Source organism: Leguminivora glycinivorella, chromosome 8 (assembly GCF_023078275.1).
Source record: "Leguminivora glycinivorella isolate SPB_JAAS2020 chromosome 8, LegGlyc_1.1, whole genome shotgun sequence".
Classification (NCBI taxonomy): domain Eukaryota; kingdom Metazoa; phylum Arthropoda; class Insecta; order Lepidoptera; family Tortricidae; genus Leguminivora; species Leguminivora glycinivorella.
This window is the reverse complement of record NC_062978.1, coordinates 14,811,618-14,834,482: the sequence shown is the minus strand read 5'-3', so window position 1 is coordinate 14,834,482 and position 22,865 is coordinate 14,811,618. Positions and strand designations below refer to the sequence as shown.

Sequence of the window (22,865 nt, the reverse complement as noted above, 5' to 3'; positions counted from 1 at the left end):
ATGTCTGTCAATAGTGAGGTGACGTACGGCTACGGAAAATGGGTCTATGGTATGTAAATATACTGGCAACACCAGGTCAGCACCGTTTGAGATCATGATAAACACGCTTTTATTTTATCACTACCCGCAAGAGTCAATGTCTGCTGTCACTGTCAACAGCTGACAGCTGACTCCATCCCACACGGCTCCATCCCTATGACACGGCGGGGTCCTTGGAACTGAAACGGAACATCGGGAATAAACTGAAACGTTTTGAGACACTTTAGAGCATAATTTACAAAGTGAAAACATGTCGGACGAGTGGCAGGCTTATGTTCAAGACCCTAGATCAATCTGTAAGTACGGGGAAAAATGTTATCAGCAAAATCCAGACCATCACAACAAATATAAACATCCGCCTTCTAATCAGAAACACAAAGTGGACACAAACAAAGGTGCAAACAAAAGATTCTCGCCTTATACAAGGGAAACTACGAAAGCTGATTCTGGTGAGGATACTCCTCGAAACCCTATGAAACACGGCAAACGTTTTAAAGTATCCGAAGATGAGACAAGTGGTACTAGACCAGATAAGAGCGACCTTAATAAGACGGAGGAACCGACTCAGTGTGAAAATGAAACTAAACTATGTTCTGTAGATGATAGCTTTACAGATATTATCAACCAAATTCCGAAAGACCTCACCTATCATGAAAGTACAATAGAACAAAGTAAGTTCAAGGAGCTTTTCTTGGTTGAGATGCCAGACTGTTTCTTCAAATTCTTCGAGTGTTTGAAAGAAGAGAATGATATGGAGAAATTATTATCAAGTGTTAATTTACAGTTAATTGGCCCATTTGAGTTGCTGTTAGGGAAGTTACCAGTCTTAGATAATAAAGACCTATACTTGTTACATTGGAGATTCTTCTATGATCCACCAGAATTTCAGGTAATTATAAAATATGTTTTTAAATGTTTAAGATTAGGTATGATTGAATATAGTAGTAGCGACTCGTAAGTTTAGCGCTGACCGGTATTGCGCTGAAGTAAAAAAACAGGTCTCTCAGGGGATTACAGGGGGCGAAGGGTATGCATCCCATGCGCAGCTATCTCCTCCACATTTCACTCAGTGCTAAACTTACGTGCAGCTGTAACTAATTATGTGTAAGTAATTTAAATACTAATACATATATTCATCCATATAATCCATTTTGTTGAATATTAATATATATGTAGTTACATATTTTTAAAAGATAGGAAAAATGGAAAAATTCACACCTCCGGCAGGACTTGAACCTGCGACCTCTGACTTCCCCAAAAGCAAAGCCAGTAATATCGCTTGCAGATGTTTCTGCATGATAAAAAACAAATTTATTAATATAGTTCTCATACTCTGGTATATTACAGGCAGTCTTAAAATCTAAGGACAAGAGCGAGTTTCACATTGGTTACTTCCGGGATGACCCATCTGCTAAACCAGTGTTCCTTGCTCACAATGACTCCTCTAAGGGTTGTCATATTACACCCTATGCCAGTAATATCTTCGGGGCCGTGTAGTAAGTAGCACTTCATATTTATATTTATTTACAAACTCTTACAGAAATTTATAGTAAAGAGCTAAGGGGAAGTTATAAACAAATTGACCCTAAAATTTACTTAATCATTTCCATATAAGAAAGAACACAGAATCTGGCTGTGAATGCAAAACAAACTTTTTTTGAATGTGGATTTGTTTTGTAAAGTATAGCACTTTAGGGCTTCTATTCCATTTAATCCTTTTTGCTCATAAAAAAAAAGCAATATATTATTATTATTATTATTATTTAGCTTTGTTCTCACACATCCCATATTTATTTTGTTATATTATTTTTGTTTATTATATATTGATGTGTGATCCCTTGAGGGTAAAAGCCTCCTCCATCTTCTTCCATTTGTTTTTGTTTTCCGCAATATGCTCCCAATTATTTCCTGCGGTTTCTATGATGTCATCATTCCATCTTTTTCTTTGTTTCCCTCTGTTTCTTTTTCCAAGAGGACCTTTCCATTTGGTTGCCAGAACAGTCCACCTATTATCTTTGTACCTTGCCAAATGTCCGGCCCATCTCCATTTTTGCCTTAAGCTATACTGCAGTGCGTCTGTTACCTTTGTTTGTGATCTAATAACAGTGTTTCTGACTTTATTTATTCTTTTTAGGTTTAAAAGGCTTCTCTCCATCCCATGTTGGCAAGATAAGATTTTTCCTCGTACTTTCTCGGTGAAAACCCATGTCTGGCATCCATATGTCAAACTGGGTAGTATGCAGGAATCCATGACTATTTTCTTTATTTTTAAACTGTAATTTCCTTTTAGGATTTCTTTATGTGACCAGTATTTTCTCCAAGCTATGTTTATCCTCCTATCTACCTCGTTTTCGTTGCTGTTAGGGTCAAATGAAATCATTTTTCCTAAGTATACATAGTTGTTCACATATTCTATTGCTTTTCCTTCTACAGTTATACATGTTTTGTGACTGTTAGTTAAAATTTTTGTTTTAGACGCGTTCATGTGGAGGCCTACTTTTTGACTCTCTGCGTTTAGGCTCGTTAGCATTGTTTCCATACCCTTGGCTGTTTCACTAAATAGAACGACATCGTCCGCAAACCTCAAATGCGTGAGTTTTTTGTTTGATATCCATATACCTTTCTTTTCCCATTGAAGTTTTTGAAATATTTCTTCCAGCACCGCTATAAATAGTTTTGGAGAGAGGGGGTCCCCTTGTCTGACACCTTTAGCAATTTTAAATTCCTCTCCTAGTCTCTCCAGTTTCACTCTACTGACGCTGTTGGAGTAAATGTTCTTGATGATGTTAATATATTTCTCATTAATGTTGTTGCTATTCAGCGCTTTCCATATTGATGTGTGTATTAAGCTGTCGAACGCTTTTGAGTAGTCTACAAACGCCACATACAGCGGTCTTTTAAACTCTTTGAATTTTTCTATAATTTGTTCGGTGGCATGTATGTGGTCAATCGTAGAGAATTGAGGTCTGAAGCCGGCTTGTTCAATAGGCTGGTTTCTGTCGATCCTCGGTGCTATTCTGCTCAGTAATATTGACGAGAAAAGCTTGTATACTGAGGAAAGTAGGCTGATGGGCCTGTAGTTGCCGATGTCAAGTGGGTTTCCCTTTTTATAGAGCAGTATGATGTTGGATTGACACCATTGAGTTGGAACTTTTTCTTCTACTAGTACTTTGTTAAAAATCTTGGCTAAGGGTTCTGCTAGTATAGGAGCTCCCGTTTTCAAGGCATCATTTGTAAGTTGATCTGGGCCCGGGCTCTTGTCAGGTTTTAGCCTTTTAATGTGTTCCATCACTTCTTTTGCATCTATTGGATTTACTGTTGTTAACTGTGTTTCTTGTTGGGCAGAGTTATTTTGTTCTTGTTGTGTTGTATCTTCCGGTTGTTTGTACAGTTCGGAGTAGAAAGCTGTTGCATGTTTTATTATAAAATTTCTATCTCTTGATTTGTACTCTTCATCGTTTAGTCCTTGTATCCAGTTTTTGTACGTTGAGAGTTCCTTGTATGCTCTCTTGGTGCTACGGAATTTTGACATATTTCTCTCTACTACTGATTTTCGGTAGACCTCGTAGTCTTCTCTGAGTGCTCTGCTGGTTTTCTTGAAGAGTTCCCCGAGTTCCTTCTTCATTTCTTTTGTCCTATTTCTTGTAGCTAGCAGCTCTGTCCTTCTCTCTATTAACTTGAGTGTTTGTTCGCTAATAATTTTGTTACTTTTATTGCTATTATCACTTATTTTATCTGTATTCATACTTTTTGATATTGTTTCTTCTAATGTGTTGCTAATGGTTTGTATATTTTCCTCATTATCGATGGTTGCTTCTAGAATTTTTATGTTTGTTTTTAAGTTTTGTATATATTTTTCTTTGTCTTGAGCAGTCTGCAGCTTGTTTGTTAGGCATGTAAAGTTACGTCTACTAGTTTTAGGTTGTTGCATTTTTAGGGAGCATCGCAGCATCCTATGGTCTGATGGGAAATTTATTTTGTTGAGGACCTCTAGGTTAGTTGCTTGTTCGGGATTTGGGCTAAGTATGAAGTCAATTTCATTTGTAGTTTTGTTATTTGGGGCTCTCCAGGTCCATTTTCTCGATTCTTTCTTTTTGAAATGTGTGTTCAGTATAGACAGTTTATTCGCCTGGGCGAATGCTATCAGTCGTTCGCCCCTTGTGTTTCGTTCTCCATACCCATAGCTGCCCATTATTGGTTTCTCATGAGGTCTCGGTTGGCCAATTTTCGCATTGAAGTCGCCCATGATTAAAAAGTGAGTGTCTGCCATCTCGAGTGCTTTTTCCAGATCCTGATAAAATTTCTTCATCTTTCCTTCGTTTGCGCTTTCTGTTGGAGCATATACTTGTATTAATGACAGTGGTCCATTCTCGAAATTCATTTTTAGCAAGGCAACCCTCTCAGATATGCCTATGAAGCTTGTTATTTGGTTTTTATAAAATTTCTTCACAATAAATCCTACGCCATGATGGCCTTTAGTCTCACCGATGTAGTAAAGGATGTAGTCACTATATTCCTCTATGGCGCTTCCCATTTTTCTCACTTCGGCTAGGCCTATGATATCCCAGTTTAGTTTTTTAATGGCGTTGTTTAATTCTAGTAGCCTTGTAGTTGTTGCAAGGGATCTTACATTATATGTGCATATGTTAATTTTTTTGATTGACTTTTGTTTGTGTTCTTTGGATATAGTTGGGTTATTTCCTTTCGATGGAGGGTGTTGGTCTGACGTCCCACGGAGACCAGCCGGGTTGGGACCTAATTTAGTTGTTGTTTGTTGATTTAGTTGCTATGCTGATTCTTCCAGTCCTTTTGCTGACAGTTGCTGCCTCATGTGTTCTGAAGAGTTTGAGTTAGATCTAGGTCTAAACAGATTGTACGTGTTTGTTTTGTGGTTATTAGATGAGGTAGTAATTTGTTGCTTTTTTGTCTGTGTGTTTGATGTTGACGGGGAAATTGACAATTCCCTTTTTCTGCTGTCTCTTGTGTTTGTGTTTTCATGTTCTTGAACTATCAATTTATCGTATTTGATGTAGGCTATTTTTCCTTTTTCCCTTTCCTCAATTAATTGTGGTATTAGAGCCTTCCTCTTTTCTAAAATTTCTTTGGAATAATCCTCCGTGAGGAAACAAACTTTTTTTGAATGTGGATTTGTTTTGTAAAGTATAGCACTTTAGGGCTTCTATTCCATTTAATCCTTTTTGCTCATAAAAAAAAAGCAATATAGCTAATTTATAATGTTCATACTTTTAAAACTTGTTTTAGCTCTAACCTTATTATAGATAGTACTTTAAATGAATAAGTAACATTATCATCTAATGACTAGGAAAAATTTCAACAAATAAAAATTTAAGATGACATTAGAAAATAAAATTTATTTATAAAATAAAAGGATGTTCCATTTAATTAAGATTTAATTTTCATTAGACATCATTTATGCCAGAATTATAACATTTATTTAATATAAGAGTTTTGAATGATTCACGGTTATTTTCATTAGACTTATATTGACCGGGGTATAGACCGTGATTACCTTTTTGATTTTTGTCGAGCTCCCGATATTTCGACGCAGTTGCATGCATCATGATCACGGAAAATATACTGGATTTATTTAATATACTGTACATGAATTGTATTTGCAGTTTATATCTTGAGCATCAGAAGAAAAGTCCCTTCACTGCCATGACATACAAGAAGACAATGGATAAGGTCAAGTCCTGGGCAGAAAAGCATAACTACTCAATAGAAGAGTATAATGCCAAAAGAAGAACTAACCTGAGCATAGCCAAGACACTGCATGGTGCTGGCATCATGGTGCCATATGACAAAAAGACACAGTTGGGCTACAGACGTTTGGTGGAATCAGATGGTAAGTGATTTTTGCGGTAGGTAAATTGAACACCTCCATATTGTACATGTGCGGATCCAGGGGGGGGGTCATGGGGGTCATGACCCCCCCCTGGAGCCTAAGTTGGCCATACAAATAGACCACGTGATCCCCCCCTGGGGCCCCGGACCTTTACCACGTGACCCCCCCCTGGGCATGAAGCTGGATCCGCGCTTGATATTGTATGCCACTCTGTGGCAGGAGGCCAGTTGTATATTAGGGTGGATCAAAAAAACACTTTTTTGGAATTAGCAAACCTAATAGTTATCAATCAATGACCCTTAGTCTATGAAGCTCTTGTGCAAAATTTCAGCTTTTTTAATCAACATCTTCAGCCCCCGCATTAGGTTTGAAATTTTGAAAATCTCATACAAACCTGAAAATTCAACTTTCAGATTAAAAAAAAATTTCGGCTGTATTATGTTAAGTATATGTTATTGATACATATCAATATAAGAAACTACCAAAAGTTGCGAAAATAGCATAAAAAATCGCCAAAGTTCGCCTACTTTTGGTACATTTGCCGAAATAGCCGCTAAAATACCGAAAATTTGCGATTTCTAACTCTATTTTCGTAACTTTTGGTAGTTTTATGTAATACTATGTATCAATAATGTATACTGAACATAATACTGCCGAAAGTTTTTTTTTATCTGAAAGTTGAATTTTCAGGTTTGTATGAGATTTTCAAAATTTCAAACCTAATGCGGGGGCTGAAGATGTTGATTAAAAAAGCTGAAATTTTGCACAAGAGCTTCATAGACTAAGGGTCATTGATTTATAACTATTAGGTTTGCTAATTCCAAAAAAGTGTTTTTTTGATCCACCCTATTGTATATTCGGCCCACACCGGAATGGCAGCGACGTGGCGAGCACTCTTAGGCAGCGTTCCCACTTAAGCGTCGCGTGTTTCGGGGCGCGCAACGGACGTTTCCGCCACGCCGCCTGAATGTAATTCAAAAAACGTCTCCTCAGTACATTTTGTATAGGAAGGACGTAAGAGACCGGCCACACTTAAGAGACGCCTATGTCCTGAGGTGCGGAACGGACGTCCGCGCCACGCCGCCTGAATGTAATTCAAAAAACGTCTCCTCAGTACATTTTGCCGCCGCCACGCCACCTGGGGCGCGTCTTACGTCCTTCCTATACAAAATGTACTGAGGAGACGTTTTTTGAATTACATTCAGGCGGCGTGGCGGAGACGTCCGTTGCGCGCCACAATCGGTCCCTAAGACGCTCCCCAGGCGGCGTAGCGGTGGCGTGGCGCTCGCCGCGCCGCCTGGGGGCGCGTCTTCTATCTATTAAGCCCCTTTTTTCTGAATTAGAGAATGTCTCTTAGTTCAGTGTGCCGCTTGGCAAAGGCCTCCTCTAGCTCTTTCCATTGACGTCTATCCTGGGCCACTCTTCTCCACTTCGAGCCCACTGTAAGCTTCAGTTCGTCCTCCCATCTCATTCGGGGTTTTTTCTGGCCCCTAGTACAGTCTAGGCGCGTCTTACGTCCTTCCTATACAAAATGTACTGAGGAGACGTTTTTTGAATTGAATTACATTCAGGCGGCGTGGCGCGGACGTCCGTTCCGCACCTCAGGACATGCGTCTCTTAGATGTGGCCGGTTCCTTATGAGTGTGGATGGTAGCTTAGTGTGAAATGGCGCCGCGGGCGCTCGCGCGACCTGTTTGAGTTAGTCAAGTGATATTGGTCTTTTTAAATATGTATAGGGTTCGAAAATATCCGATATTTATAATAAATATAAAATATCAATCACGCCTGTATCCCATGAAGGGGTAGGCAGAGCACATGAAACTACTCAAGTTTCAGTGCCACTCTTGGCAAATAAGGGGTTGAAAGAAAACGAAACTGTGACATTGCAGTGACAGGTTGCCAGCCTCTCGCCTACGCCACAATTTAACCCATATCCCACAGTCGCCTTCTACGACACCCACGGGAAGAAAGGGGTGGTGAAATTCTTAACCCGTCACCACACGGGCAACCGCACGGGCGGGATTGTATGTATGTATAAAATATATATGTAGATATTAAGACTGATGTATGTGTGATTATGTTTGATTTAATGTGTATTCCGTATTTTTTTTTTCAACATAATACACTTCAGAAATATCGGATATATATCATCTGAGAGGGCTCGGAACGAGTTTTGTGAATAGAATTTAGTTTTATAGTCTTGTTAGTTTTAATAGAGTAGTATTATATTAATTAGTATTTTTAAGTTAGTTTTACATGTACCGATGACTTTTGAATAAATGCTTTTTCCCACTTTGATATATATCCATTTTGTATGGAACGCATATTATTATTTTGTTGCATTATTTATGAATACTACTTTAGATAAGGAAAAATCTACTAATAAACATAACATTTAGTAGAAAAACAGTAACAAACATATAATAGTATTTTATACAATCGTGATATAATACAAAGCTTTTCAGTCGAGTACCATGTTTAGGCCACGAAGCTTGCTGAGTGGCCTAATAGTACGGTACGAGAGTGAAAAGTATATTTTTAACAATGTTACATTTTTTAACCATTTTTGTATTATAAAATTATTATAAATTAAAATTTTGAAAAAACCTCCGACATAGTAGACCGATTTTCATGAAACATGGCTAAGGGACCGACCATATCAGAGCGTCGCGTGTCTCGGGGCGCGCAACGGACGTCCGCGCCACGCCATCTGGGTGTAATTGAAAAAACGTCTCCTCAGTACATTTTGTATAGGAAGGACGTAAGACGCGCCCCAGGTGGCGCCCGTGACGTCCGTTGCGCGCCCCGAGACACGCGACGCTTAAGTGGGAACGCTGGCTAAGAACACTCCCGACTAACTCGGCTTTCAAACAAAAAAAACTAAATCTAAATCGGTACACCCGTTCCGGAGCTACGATGCCACAGACAGACAGACACGTCAAACTTTTAACACCCCGTTGTTTTTGCGTCGGGGGTTAAAAATGATATATATCGGATATTTATATCCATTGATATTTATATCGTCGAACCCATCAGCTGGATATAATTATATCCGATATATATCCTCGAACCCTGAAATAAAATTTAAAATTAGCGCCGGGCGCTACCGACTGCTTTGAATACGCTCGCATTCCGATATTTCCGATCCGCTATCAAAACGCCCTATTTGGTTTGGCCGACGCTTTAATGTGCAAGTTGCGTCCTTGAGTAGAGTTTCACGTAATATCCCCTATTGTTATGCAATTGCTTTATTTAATAAGTTAAATGCATGTAGCACTTTAATTTATTTCAGCAAATCTCAAGAAACTTTTTTCAAAACTGGCAGAAGCTAAGTCTCAAACCGAAAAGGACAAAATACTATCAGAGTTACAGCCAGTTATAACATATGCCAACATAGCTGTGGACGAGTGCGACTTCGGTACCGGTCTGGAAGTCGGGATTGACATGTTCTGTTCAGGGCTGAAGGAGCTGGAAGCCAGTGCGATGAACAGCCTCTGCTCAGTATACTCATTGCTGAACCGCGCTGAGTTTGGGACGATAATCCAGGTAGGTTATACGATAATTACAAACTGATAAATGGTTGGCAGCTGTTGAAAAATAATTATAGATGTCGCTCTTTTTCTACTTTTCTCTCTATGGTATTTATTTTAAATTCAGGGCACCATACCAAAAGAATATGATGGGTATACATATTTTGATTGATGATAGGTATCTAAATCTCTATTAGCGCCATCCATCCCCAAGGGGAGGGAGAAAGGCATTAAATTTATTTAGTTAAAATTTATGTCACTAGGTGGTGGTAACTGACTCCTCCGCCAACACTCTTGATTCATTGTATTAATCTTGGTTACAGGCTCACCTAAAATGTCGTCGCAAAGGACCCGACATGTCTATTCTTAGTATTAGCAAAATATAGCAACACAATTGGATGCTCAGGTATTGTTTTTTAATATAAATTAAGTGATTTTTTTGAGTATTGCTGTTTTTAAAGTAAAAAAAGTGTTAATCATATCGAAACATTTTATTTTGTCCAAACATCCTTTAGTTAGGTACATAACAAAAAACCAACCAAAAAAAAAACAAAAATTTCAAAAAATAAGATACATGACTTGGCTGAATCAACTTGTTTTAGTTCTTTTGGGTCACCTTTAAACTCCTAGTTTCATGAGTGAAAATGACTAAACGTACATAATTATGGCACTTCTTAGCTCTTTCCAGACATCTACTTAGCTTATTAGTAGAATTCAACAAACTATAGTGTAGCACAGTCATTGAAAACAACAAAGAAAGTTGATTCACCCACTTAATATCGGGAGTTTTTATTCTTTAGGTTTGTCAGCACTGGTCATGTGCAGAAAGAGAGTGATGGGGCAGTGGTCGCTGCCGTACATTTGGCTCCGTATGACGCTGTCGCACAGAGATGGCACCAGCCTTTCCGATAGCAAGAAGTAGTCCAATCGCCTGTAAAAATAATACAATAACTTAGAACGTGGATCAAGCCGTATGTATGGCTTTGATTGGCTGGCCGTGCAGTGCACTGTTTGTGCCCCGTTTGCGGCCTTAGATATTTTTAACCTGCACTAAGCTCCACTAGTTCCACGATGAGCTACTAGAGCAACAAAATAATTGAGATTGTTTTTGATGAATAAGAAAAGAAAAAATGAGGTCATCACTCATCATAAAATCATAACACACTGTTGCAGATACGATTCTTAATAGCCCTCACATGGCTCTTCATTTTCCTACGGCGTTTACGCGCGGTCTTAATCGGATGTTTAGGGAGATGAGAGTGAACTCAAGTACAACGGCCGCGACGCTCTATCGGCACCCATCTAGAAGTCCTACAATATTCATCGACGTGGAACGAATGTGTTTAATTTTAAGCATAGGTAATTCTCCTAGTGAGTTGTTGATCAAGAAGTTAGGCTGGTTTCAGAAGGATAAGTGAGTATTCCACATTTAAACCTCAGTTGTAAGTAATCATTGCGCACTCACCATCCAACATTCTTCGCCCTGGCATTAGACATATAAGTCCAGAAGGTGTACGCGCCGGTGTCGTCGGGCCGCAGGTGGCGGTAGGAGTCGACGAACCCCTCGCCGAGCAGGTTGGTCATGCCGGCGCGCTCCTCCGGCGTGAAACCGGCATTCTTCTTGTTTGCCTTGGGATTCGCGAGATCTGAAACGGGTAAAACGGGTTCGCAAAAATTGCATTACTATAGCAGACTGTACTTTTCTTACAACAGTCATCTACTGCTCTCTGAAACATTTCTAAAAACCCCTTACTCGATGAAGATGATGCGACATTTAATTACAGAGTTCCTACGGCCACCTTTCTGCACCTCATCAGATCAGCTCCATGATACCATTGTCACGTGATTTACATGTGTGCGAAATTTCAGCTCAACCGGTTAAAGATATGTGCTTCAAAATTGAATCGCAAAATTTCACCCGGACATATATTACAAGTTAAGTAAAAGCTTGTAAAATTAATTCTCTTAACATAAAACATGTGAGGCATATGTATCCGCGTATTTATGACGGTGCCTACAGGAGGTCACTGCGTCTCGTCGCTGGGCCAATGGCACCGAGCGGAATATCACGAAGTTAGAAGTAATCATAATCTTTTCGATGCTTTAAATTTCTCGAACTTTTTAATACTTGCTTTTGTAAACGTGTTGCTCGGCCGAGTTACAAAAGCGTACTGAGGAAAAAGCAGCCGAGCGCTGGTAACCGGGCGACACTAGTACTTGACTGGCGCGCCAGATGGCGCTACTAGTCGAGGAATTCACTCGATTAGGGCCGAGTTATGAAGGTGTTAATCTCATTAGTGGTTCAAGCGAAGGCACGGACACCTAAATAGAGTCTATTTTTACATAAAATTTCTAATACTGGCTACCTCTTATTAACTGGCCAGGTTATGGTATTATTTTTTGTTAAAAAGTTAATTTATTTGTTGATTTTTAGTGGTTCCTAGTGATATTATATGTATCAGTCCGAATATATGTACAGTAGTGAAAGAATTGTCCTTTAACTCCTAACCGTTGAGGAGTTGACCTTCCATCATCAGCTCAGCCACATAAAATTATTACCACCAGGCGCAAATACTGGTGCACCTTTGAAAAATACACAAAAAACATTACATGTGCCTATAACATTTGAAGAGTTCCCTCGATTTCTCCAAGATCCCATCATCAGACCACGACTTGGTGCCAATGGGACCATCTCGGGGTTATACCCGTTCGATCAAAAAAAAAATTTTGAAAATCGGTCTACGATTCTCGGAGATATCGAGTAACATACATACAAAAAAAAAAAAAAAAAAACATTCAGTCGAATTGAGAACCTCCTCCTTTTTTGAAGTCGGTTAAAAAATAGATTCTGTTTGCCAATATAAAGGGTTCAAAACACTTATTCATACGTTAGACTGGCAAATAAATTACCGTGAACATGGTAGTGCTGAGGAAGTTTCTTCCACTCCGTAGTCTCAATTTACTTTAGTCATCAGACCAGAAAATTATTCTTTAAAATTATAAGATTGAGTTAAGTAACTTACCAATTTCATTGTGTGCGACGTTCATGTCACCGCAAATTATCACAGGTTTTTTCTCATTGAGCCCCTTAACATACTTGAGGAACTCCTCGTTCCACTGCAGTCTCTTGGGTAAGGTGACCAATTTCCGGCCCGCGTTGGGCACGTACGTGCAGATGAGGTAGAACTGCTCGTACTCGGCTGTGATCATGCGCCCGTCGGCGTCCAGTTCTTCATTGCCCAGTCCGTATTGGACGCTTATAGCCAGCTTCGTCGTGTAGATCCCCACCCCCGCGTAACCTTCCGTATCACTCCCCAGCCAATAGGCGTGGTATCCAGGCAAGTTGGCTATCTCATCTGGGAGCTTGTCTTTGGCACACTTAGTCTCTTGCAAACACAGTATATCGGGCTTCTCGTATTTTATGTAGTCGAGACCCCCTTTATTCATCCATGCTCGTATCCCGTCGACGTTCCAGCTGGATATTTTTAGATTCCACTCTTTACCTTGTGCGGTCTTTGAGGAATTCGTAAAATCTATAGCCTCGTAATTGGTTGAAGCTTTGTTTTTGAGTGGTGCTTTACTTTTTTTGTCTTCGGAAGATACTGGAAAATCAATATGAAACCTAGGTCAAGCGATTTCTTTCAATAAAAAAATATTTTGTTTGTAATGAACTGGGAGTCAAGAGCTCTTTGTTATATTCCATGACAGCGTAATATTCTTTTCCCCTCACTAGCTCGGAAACACGTGTTTTGTCCTTTAATACCAGCGGGTAAAAACGCATTTTATCCACTAGTGGGTAAAGTAATTTGACCTTGAATAAAGTCAAATTAACAGCTGTAAAGTTGATAAAAGTAGGTGAATCTAGTAATAAAGATGATTTACCACCTGTGGAACTACTGGAAGCAGTGATAAACGCATTTTTTGCGTTGTAGTTTCCTCGCTACAGTGAGGGGAAAAGTTTTGTGTTACACTCGGGTGCAAATGTATTTTACTTCTCGTGTGTTAAAAAACTCGCAAGTTCAGGATTCTTTTCTCGAACCACTCGCTTCGCTCGTGGTTCAACTATAGAATCCTTTCACTTGCTCGTTTTTCAATTCCACACTCGGCGTTAAAATACAACTTTGCCCCCTTGTATAACAAATAACTATTGGCGTGCGCGCCAGCAAAATTTGCATAGGTCCCTATAGCATTTATCATTTAAAAACTATGTTGTTTAAACCAATGGATCACCAGCTACTCGTTGATTAATGGTTCTAAACCGATTTACCGGTGGCATAAGACTGACTATTCATAATAAGGCGTTTAACAGCTTCCTATGAATATTATGTGACCCCAACATATCATGTTTAATAATTTTTCAAACCAATAACCATATTAAATTTATATGTACAAGATGCAATATGTAAGATCTAAATACTTAGCAAGACCACAGTGACCAGTCCATTGGTTAGTAATTAACTACAGGCCTTAATTAAAGTTATGAAAATAAAGCGTCCCTTATGTCATTCTGGCATGGTGGTTTTCAACAAGTTATTTGAAAGAAAAGGGGATGATAGATAAATAAAAGCATACAACATAATAATATTTGAAAAACCATTTATTAATAAAAACATGTTCCAGGGTAATATTAAACACAAAATAATTGAATCAGCCATAATGAATTAACAACGGATGGTATCTAGTTACCCTTTTCGTCAGCAGCCTTGCGGCGGCGTTTGTTGGCCGTGTCGCCGGCCTCGGCGCCATCGTCGGCCTCGGCGGAGGCCTCCTTCTTCTGCCCGCGCTTGCCCTTTGCTGGTTTTGCCTCGGCCACTGCATCTTCAGGCTCCTCGTCTTTCACGTCATCTGATATAAAAATGTTAATTTTAGTATTTACATTATTTCCAGACATCAATTTTCAATGGGTTCGAATAGGCGACAATTTAGAATATAAATACTAAACAAATTACAGTAATGTCACTATGTGACAATAAATGGCTGCAATCATAGACAAAGTAATTTTTTGTAATTTTTTTACACAAAAAATAAGCTACTAATGTTGCTAGAATTCCAACTTAACTATGGATTGTATCAGATTATGAACAAGTAATATACAAAGCACTTTTTGTATGCCAATAACATACACAGTAATAAAATTTTGAATTGTATCACTTTTGTGCTATATTTATTATTATATTATAATAACTATAAATAAAACATTACCTTTTTCATCTTTTTTTGCAACTTTTCTTTTTTTAGGAGCAGGTTCTGGTTTAGTCTCCTCATCTTCATCTTCTGTTTTGGCTGCCTGTTTTGCATTATTTTTTCTACCTTTAGGTTCTTTTTTCTTGGGTTCCTCAGCAGGTTTGTCTTCAACATCCTGCTCACCTTGCTCACTTTCTGGAGTGTTTTCTTTAGCAGGTTTTGTCTGTCCTCTCTTTCTTACTTCTTTTTTGGGGGACTCTTTGACCTCATCCTCTGGTTCACCCTTTTCCTGTGATTCAGATTCTTTGTGTGATTTTTGTGCACCTTTGCGGCCTCTGCTTTTTGCCGCGGGCTTGACTAGATCTTCACTTCCTTCTTCTTTATCTTCACTTTCAATCTCTTGCTTTGTATCTTTTTTACCTTTTGCTGATTTTGGTTCTGCTTTGGGTTTGGTAGCCACCTCCTTTTTTGCAGGCTTCTTTTTTCCCTTTCCCCCAGATGCGGGCACTTCTTCAGCTTGCCCATTACTCTCTGTGAGTGCTTCAGTGCCATTGTTAGAGTGAGATGTTTTATCCTCATCAGCATCTACACCATTACTTTCTTCCGGAGTGTCAGCCTTCTTCTTTCTGCCCTTTTTGGCTGGAGGGGCTTTGTCCTCAGACACACCATTTGTTTCCTCTTGTCCGTTAGTCTCACCCTTTTTGGTGCGTTTTGTTTTCTTATCTAAGACAGGAGCATCACCCACTGCATTTTCTACAGCTTCAGTTTCTGGCTCTTCAACAGTTTTTGTTTTTCCTCTTCCTTTTTTAGGGACCTCATTTTCTGCAATTTTTGTGCTTGCTGTTTTCTGCAATTATTTGAATTGTCTGTTTATCAGTCTGTCCATAGATATTAAATATTGGGCAATACCTACACAGATTATTGCTTAGATAACTGTTATTTAAAGAATGAATGACAATTTTAAACCAACTCAATTGAAGGGAAGCAATACTTATTTATTTATTTATTTATTTAATCTTTATTGCACAAAGAAAATACAATTGTACACAAGGCGGACTTAATGCTATAAGGCATTCTCTACCAGTCAACCTTCGGGCAAAACAGAGAAATTGTAGGCGGTGCAACATTAAATTATATTAAGAACAAAATAGTTAAGTTATTTGCACAATATTATTAAGCTAACCTATATGTAATATATAAAAGAATAAACATACTTACACACAGATAATAATATACATACATACACTATATTTAAATACATAAAAAAATACATACATACATATGACATCAGATGAAACTTACAAAAATGAAATACTAAGGATTTGTCATTCGCATATCTGAGCATAAAGAGACATGGTTGCTGACCTTCTGGATGGAGATAATGTGAGAGGATATGAAGCATATGTCTTCAATGTCAAATTTTGTACTGTTCCTAATATTAGAACTCAGCTCTGATTGCAAACTATTCGTACAAATTCAATGATACGAGATGTAAAACCTAAAAACGCGTCTAAACTCATAAGATATAAGAACAATGAAAACGCGCTGAGGATGACTCAATGCATCTCTTGTCAGTTGAGAGCAAAAGTTCAAATTTGTATTCATTTTTATTATGCATGCTTTGTTGTAAGAGGCGCTAAGGGTGTTTACACCAACACGCGGCAAACTCATTATCAGTTAAATTACTACATTAATTGAGTGGATCACTCGCCAAAAATGCGTTAAAAGACTTCATCCTGCGATGAAGATAAAAACCGGCGCTTAAAATACTGAAATTTTTACAGAAAACGAGCAGGACAATGATGGTCACTAACAAAGCGAACCAGTTTGTAAAAGTGTAATCCATCGAATCAACAGAATAAAAAATCACTGCTAATACTGTACCTTGGATTTTGCAGTCCTAGGTGCCATTGTATTCTTAATTTATAATGAAGAAGCACTTATTTCAACCGCTAAGCGTACTGAATATAGAAAACGGCGGGACCTGCGCGTCTTTCCTAATGGCCGCTGTACACACATGGCCAACAGTTCCACCAACCCCCTTGGCCATGTGTGTAGAGGGCTACTTGGCCGTAAGTTGGCAGTTGGCGCTTGCGCTTGCCGGCCAACCGATTCGTGTCGGTTTTTTGTCCACACATCAAAGGATCTTGGCGCCAATGGCCAACTGCGTTTACACGTTGGCGCTTCATTCAGTTGGTCGTCAGCCGTCAGAGAGGACAGTAGTGATATATTTACGAAAATAATAAGTTTATCTATGCCAATAATAGTGTAGATTTTAGGAAATAAAATAACCTTGCAAATGTTTAATGTATTTCCTAAAAAAGATAAATGTTCTTATCAGAATATTCAAAAAATTGTTAATATTGCAAATAATTTAATTTTACTACGGGGTTATTATTTTTTAATATTTTTTTTCTGACAACGTCTATGACCAAGAATTTCCTAGATTTTTTCATTCCACGTCCATCTTTCATGAAGAGCCAATGCCAAGTGATTGGTTCGCCAATGTGTAAACAGCGGCTCTTATCTTGGCCAAGGGGTTTCACAAAGGGCTGGTGGAACCGTTGGCCATGTGTGTACAGGGGCCATTAGGATGGATTTGGATGGCGGCCGGCGGGTGGCGGGCGAAATATCCGGTAAAAATGACAGAAGGGTGTCTGCGCTTAGTGATGTGCTGATAAGTGTTTAGAGAAAATATATCGATTCGATTTTTTGTTGCTTGCACATGAAGCCTCACAAGGATAAAGCTAGGAACACACTACGCGGACGTCCGTCGTAAAACGACCGCGACCGCGACCTATCAGTGTGCACGGAACAAAACATCCAGAGAGCCAGATTTCGATCGGACGTCCGTGCACTCAAGGCCACGTCCGCGTCCGTCGACCGATAGTTTGCACGGTTATATGTATTTCCATTGTCCAGATTCCCGTCCGCGGTCGATTCACGACGGACGTCCGCGTAGTGTGTTCCTAGCTTTAAGCTAGGAACAAATTATGTGACGCGTCACACGGACGCGGCTGATGACCTCGACTGATAACTTGATAAGTGAAAAGTTGAAAACATCCAGCGCGCCAGATGTCATCCGTGTGCTCAAGGCCACGTCCACGGCTTACGTCCGATAGTTTGTACAATCTAGTGTAAATTCATTAAGCTAGGAACATACTACGCGGACGTCCGTCGTAAATCGACCGCGACCGATCAGTGTGCACGGAACAAAACATCCAGCGAGCCAGATTTCGATCGGACGTCCATGCGCTCAAGGCCACGTCCACGTCCGTCGACCGATAGTTTGCACGGTTAAAGCTAGGAACACACTACGCGGACGTCCGTCGTGAATCGACCGCGGACGGGAATCTGGACAATGAAATTACACATAACCGTGCAAACTATCGGTCGACGGACGTGGACGTGGCCCTGAGCGCACGGACGTCCGATCGAAATCTGGCTCTCTGGATGTTTTGTTCCGTGCACACTGATAGGTCGCGGTCGCGGTCGTTTTACGACGAACGTCCGCGTAGTATGTTCCTAGCTTAAATCGACCGCGACCGCGACCGATCAGTGTGCACGGAACAAAACATCCAGCGAGCCAGATTTCGATCGGACGTCCATGCGCTCAAGGCCACGGCCACGTCCGTCGACCGATAGTTTGCACGGTTATGTGTTTTTCCATTGTCCAGATTCCCGTCCGCGGTCGATTCACGACGGACGTCCGCGTAGTGTGTTCCTTGCTTTACGTGTATATTCATAGTCCAGATCCCCGTCCGCGGTCGATTTACGACGGACGTCCGCGTAGTATGTTCCTAGCTTTATCTAGATCACGGCAGTGGTCTCGCGTCCGCGGACGAGTCCCATAATTTGTTTCTAGCTTAACAAGCAGTAAAAACTGCACATTTTTTTAACCGACTTCAAAAAAGGAGGAGGTTCTCAATTCGACTGAATGTTTTTAACCGACTTCAAAAAAAGGAGGAGGTTCTCAATTCGGCTGAATTTTTTTTTTTTTTTTATGTATGTTAGGCTCCCCACAGACAGTCTTAAAAATTCATAATCTTAAAAAAAATTTGTATGCAATTGACACTGACAGATCTGTCAGTGTCTTGTCAGTGTCAGTTTGAACTGTCAGATTGCATACAAGTTTTTTTTAAGATTATGAATTTTTAAGACTGTCTGTGGGGAACCTTACTCGATATCTTCGAGAATCGTGGACCGATTTTCAAAATTTTTTTTTTGATCGCACGGGTATAACCCCGAGATGGTCCCATTGACACCAAGTCGGGATCTGATGATGGGATCTTGGAGAAATCGAGGGAACTCTTCAAATGTTATAGGCACATGTAAGGTTTTTAGTGTATTTTTCAAAGGTACACCAGTATTTACGCCTGATGGTAATGATTTTATGTGGCTGAGCTGATGATGGAAGGTCATCTCCTCAACGGTTAGGAGTTGAAGGATAATTATTTCACTACTGTACATATATTCGGACTGATACATATAATATCACTAGGAACCACTAAAAATCAACAAATAAATAAACTTTTTAACAAAAAATAAGTATAATTTTTTTTTCTGCTTCGGGCGTTCGAGTGGTGCACGCGCGGGAAAACTAAATTTTAAGGAGTTTTTTGACCGAAAAAGCGGTCGTCAATTTTCAAAAACGTTTGGTAATACCTGTTTTTGTCTGTGTTTTGTTTTGTTATTATTGTATTGTATAATATTAGTTTTAGTGTTAATAGTGTAGTTATTTAAGTTATCGGGAGAAGACGGCAACTTCTCGGATGTGAGGCAGTTGCCCTCTTCTTTCCTCTCTCCAAAATGGAGTCAGATCAGTTTGACCCAGGGATCCTTGGGATTATTGTAAACCCGCCTTCACCGGCATGTCATATGGAGGTGGAAGAAACTCAGGCTGTCGTTTCGTTAGGTAAGATAATTAAATCATCCTCCTCTCCTAACATTACTCACACCAACAAGGACCATAGATCTAAAAAAAGGGATATGAAAACTATCATTTCTAACTCGGACGAACATGACGATTCATGTAAGATTCCTCGTACCGACCAACATCCGCCTTCTGAAATAGTTGCTCAGTCGAACATCCCAATTTCTTCTGATAGTGAGCCTGTTAGAGAAAACTCGGAAAAAAATCTTCGGACAGATCTGTTCCTCAGTTTCAGACCAGAAACCTATACAATGACTCAGATAAAGGTCCATACATCGTGCATGTGGCTCGCGAGGCTTCGGAGGCGGACTCCGGTGCCTACATGCATCCGGTGAAATTTGGCCAATTTCTGTACACAAATGGCATATCTAACCTGAAGGATGGTGGAATTAAAAAAATTGGAAGAAATAGGCTGAGTGTAGAATTTTTATCCGCTGCCGGGGCTAATCAGTTTTTGTCGTGCTCATTGGCCAGTAATAATTGCAAGAAATTCATTCCTTCATACCACGTCACCAAAACGGGTATTGCACGTAACATCCCGACTGACTTATCGAACGAGGACCTACCAAATTTAATTTCCACTCCTTTCGGTTGTGGTAAGGTTGTAAAGGCGAGACGATTAAACTTTAAAAAAAGGAATCCTTCCGACAATTCCACTCAATGGGCCCCATCAGAAACTGTAGTTCTGACGTTTGACGGCCAAATTCTCCCGGACAAAGTGTTTTTATTCAGCTGTGCATTGGACGTGGTTCAATATTATTTCCCTACTGTGCAATGTTTCAAGTGTTGTCGCTTCGGCCATGTTCGGGCGCAATGCCGGTCTCGTCCTCGTTGTTCCAAATGTGCTCAGCCTCATGAAGGCAGTACCTGTTCGGCTGTCCCATCCTGCCTTAACTGCTTAGGTAAACATTGTGCTACGGACAAGGTTTGTTCCGAATTCATCAGGCAACAACAGATAAAAAGAATAATGGGAGATGAAAGTTTATCCTATCAGGAGGCGGATAGAAAGATTCCTAAAGCTCGCAGACCGTACAATGAAGCTGCTCAAACGAAGTCTTATAAAAAAACTGTTTTAATTCAAAAAAAAACTCCTGCCCTATCTAACCCTCATGGGTATGATGAGAAATCTCACAGGGCCTTAGTAGCAGACTACAATGCTCCTCAACCTGCTAATGGGGTTATGTTTAGGAATGGTCCATTTAGTAGCCAATGTTCTTCTCCAGTTGCACCAGCGCCGACTGAACTGTTTTCTTTGGTCCATATTTTACCTATGCTCTATTCGGTGATCTCGTCTCTTGTATCTACTCTTCAGCAAAATGCTATCTCTCTACCGTCCAACGTTGCCAGTAGTTTAAAGGATTTATCTCCCTTCCTTTCCAGTGGCCCTGTCTGTGGGCCTTATGAAAATGGCGGTCAATTTTATCCAGTGGAACATCAGGAGCATCAGTCGTAACAAGACTGATCTTCTGTATGTCATTCGGAAATACAATCCTGTCTGTTTAGCTATTTCTGAAACCTGGTTAAAACCTGATTCTCATTTTAACTGTCCAAATTATGTATGTCTAAGACAGGATAATCCAAAAGGTCACGATGGCTGTGCCCTTTTGATTCGGAAAGATATTGACTTCTCCCTCTTTAACATCCCATCTCACCCTTCTCTTTATATCGTTGCATGTAAAATTTTCAACTTTACAGTAATATCTGTATATATTCCTCACCCCTCTGCTACTATTATTAATGACTTTTGGTCTCTCTTGGATAATGTCCCTGGTCCTTATCTTATGTTAGGTGATTTCAATTGCCACCACTCTCTTTGGGGTTCTCATCTCACCAATGCATCAGGTCGAAAAATGCTCCAGTTTATGGACTCGTTTAATTTGTGTGTTCTAAACGATGGTCGTCCTACTCGACGCACCGCTCCGTCTCAGAATCCCTCAGCAGTTGACATCTCTATTTGTTCACCTTCCCTGTCTTCTCTTCTTTCCTGGGATGTTCTGCCTTTTAGTTTTGGGAGTGACCACTTTCCTTTGCTTATTACTTATTCTTCTAGCTTCCAACCTCCTTCGGCTCCCCCTCCTCTTCAAAAGTTTAAGTTAGCCATGGCTGACTGGCCCCTTTTCTCTATTCTTACAGAAAATAAAATGAAGTCTTTGCCGCCTGTCTCTCGATCCAACTGTCTACATTGCTATAACCTTTTTTGCCAGGTTTTATTGGATTCAGCTGAAGTGGCCATACCCCTCAAGAATGTTTCTTCTAATCGTCGCCCTTCTCCTCCCTGGTGGGATTCCGAGTGTACCTCTCTGGTTAAGGATAGAAAATCTGCAGAAAGGGCTTTCTCGTCTGAGATGACCATGGAAAATTATCTGAACTTAAAAAGGGTGCAAGCCAAAACTAAAAAAATACTGCTTTCGAAAAAAAGAGATGGTTGGACAAAGTTCTGCGAATCTTTATCTCCAGCCACTCATCCTTCAGTTGTATGGCGCAGTATTAAATCTTTCAGAAATGCCTGCTCCTCGTCGTCTCCGCCCTCGTCCTTTTCTAACTGTCCTTCTTGGCTGTATGAATTTTCCGATAAACTGGCTCCTCCTTATGTGCCTAACTGGTCTGAACTTCCATCTAAGAATACTGAACTCCCTAATTATGATGACTTCTTATCTTCTCCTTTTCATCTTTCCGAATTACAACTTGTCATGGACTCCCTTTCTGATTCTTCTCCCGGCCCCGATGGTCTCTCATATTCCTTTTTAACCAGATCTAGTATGACGGCTGTCTCTTATTACTTAGATCTTATTAACACCTTCTTTAGCTCTGGACTTGTCCCCGACTCCTGGAAGGAACAATTTGTCATCCCGATTCCTAAACCCGGCAAGGACTCCAATCTTGGTTCATCTTACCGCCCTATTGCCCTTTCGTCCACTCTTTGTAAGATTATGGAGCATCTGTTGAAAAACCGTCTGGATTGGTTTTTGGAAAGTCGAGGTATTCTTCCTCGTTTCCAGTTTGGTTTTAGGAAGGGAAAAAGTATCACTGATAGTCACAGTATATTATCTACTGACATTCGGTTATCATTCTCTAGGGGTGAGTCTATGGCTGCAGTTTTTCTTGACATCTCATCCGCGTATGATAATGTTCTTCTATCTGTACTTAGAGATAAATTGTCCCAACTGAATATCTCTCCTAAGGTAGTCAATTTTATTTGTAATTTGCTGATGTTCAGAATTATCAACGTGAGATGGCAGGGTGAAGTTAAGGCTGTACGTCACACATGGAAAGGCCTACCTCAGGGCTCAGTCCTGAGCCCGATTCTTTTAAT

At 40.0% G+C, this 22,865-nt stretch overlaps 2 protein-coding genes across 2 annotated transcripts; one reads left to right on the top strand and one right to left on the bottom strand.

The window, feature by feature from the left end:
• Nucleotides 1–188: 188 nt before the first annotated feature.
• LOC125228732 (histone PARylation factor 1) lies at nucleotides 189–9,916 on the top strand. Its single transcript, XM_048133393.1, has 5 exons — nucleotides 189–928; nucleotides 1,387–1,535; nucleotides 5,679–5,905; nucleotides 9,198–9,451; nucleotides 9,759–9,916. The coding sequence occupies exons 1-5, from the start codon at nucleotides 290–292 to the stop codon at nucleotides 9,819–9,821; spliced, it is 1,332 nt and encodes a 443-aa protein (XP_047989350.1). The 5' UTR covers nucleotides 189–289; the 3' UTR covers nucleotides 9,822–9,916.
• On the bottom strand, nucleotides 9,908–17,281 carry LOC125228731 (DNA-(apurinic or apyrimidinic site) endonuclease). The gene is made up of 7 exons (XM_048133392.1): nucleotides 17,211–17,281; nucleotides 16,504–16,620; nucleotides 14,638–15,466; nucleotides 14,122–14,280; nucleotides 12,459–13,037; nucleotides 10,901–11,081; nucleotides 9,908–10,366 (listed from the first exon to the last, which is right to left on the bottom strand). The coding sequence occupies exons 2-7, from the start codon at nucleotides 16,528–16,530 to the stop codon at nucleotides 10,225–10,227; spliced, it is 1,917 nt and encodes a 638-aa protein (XP_047989349.1). The 5' UTR covers nucleotides 16,531–16,620; nucleotides 17,211–17,281; the 3' UTR covers nucleotides 9,908–10,224.
• Between the last annotated feature and the right edge of the window lie 5,584 nt (nucleotides 17,282–22,865).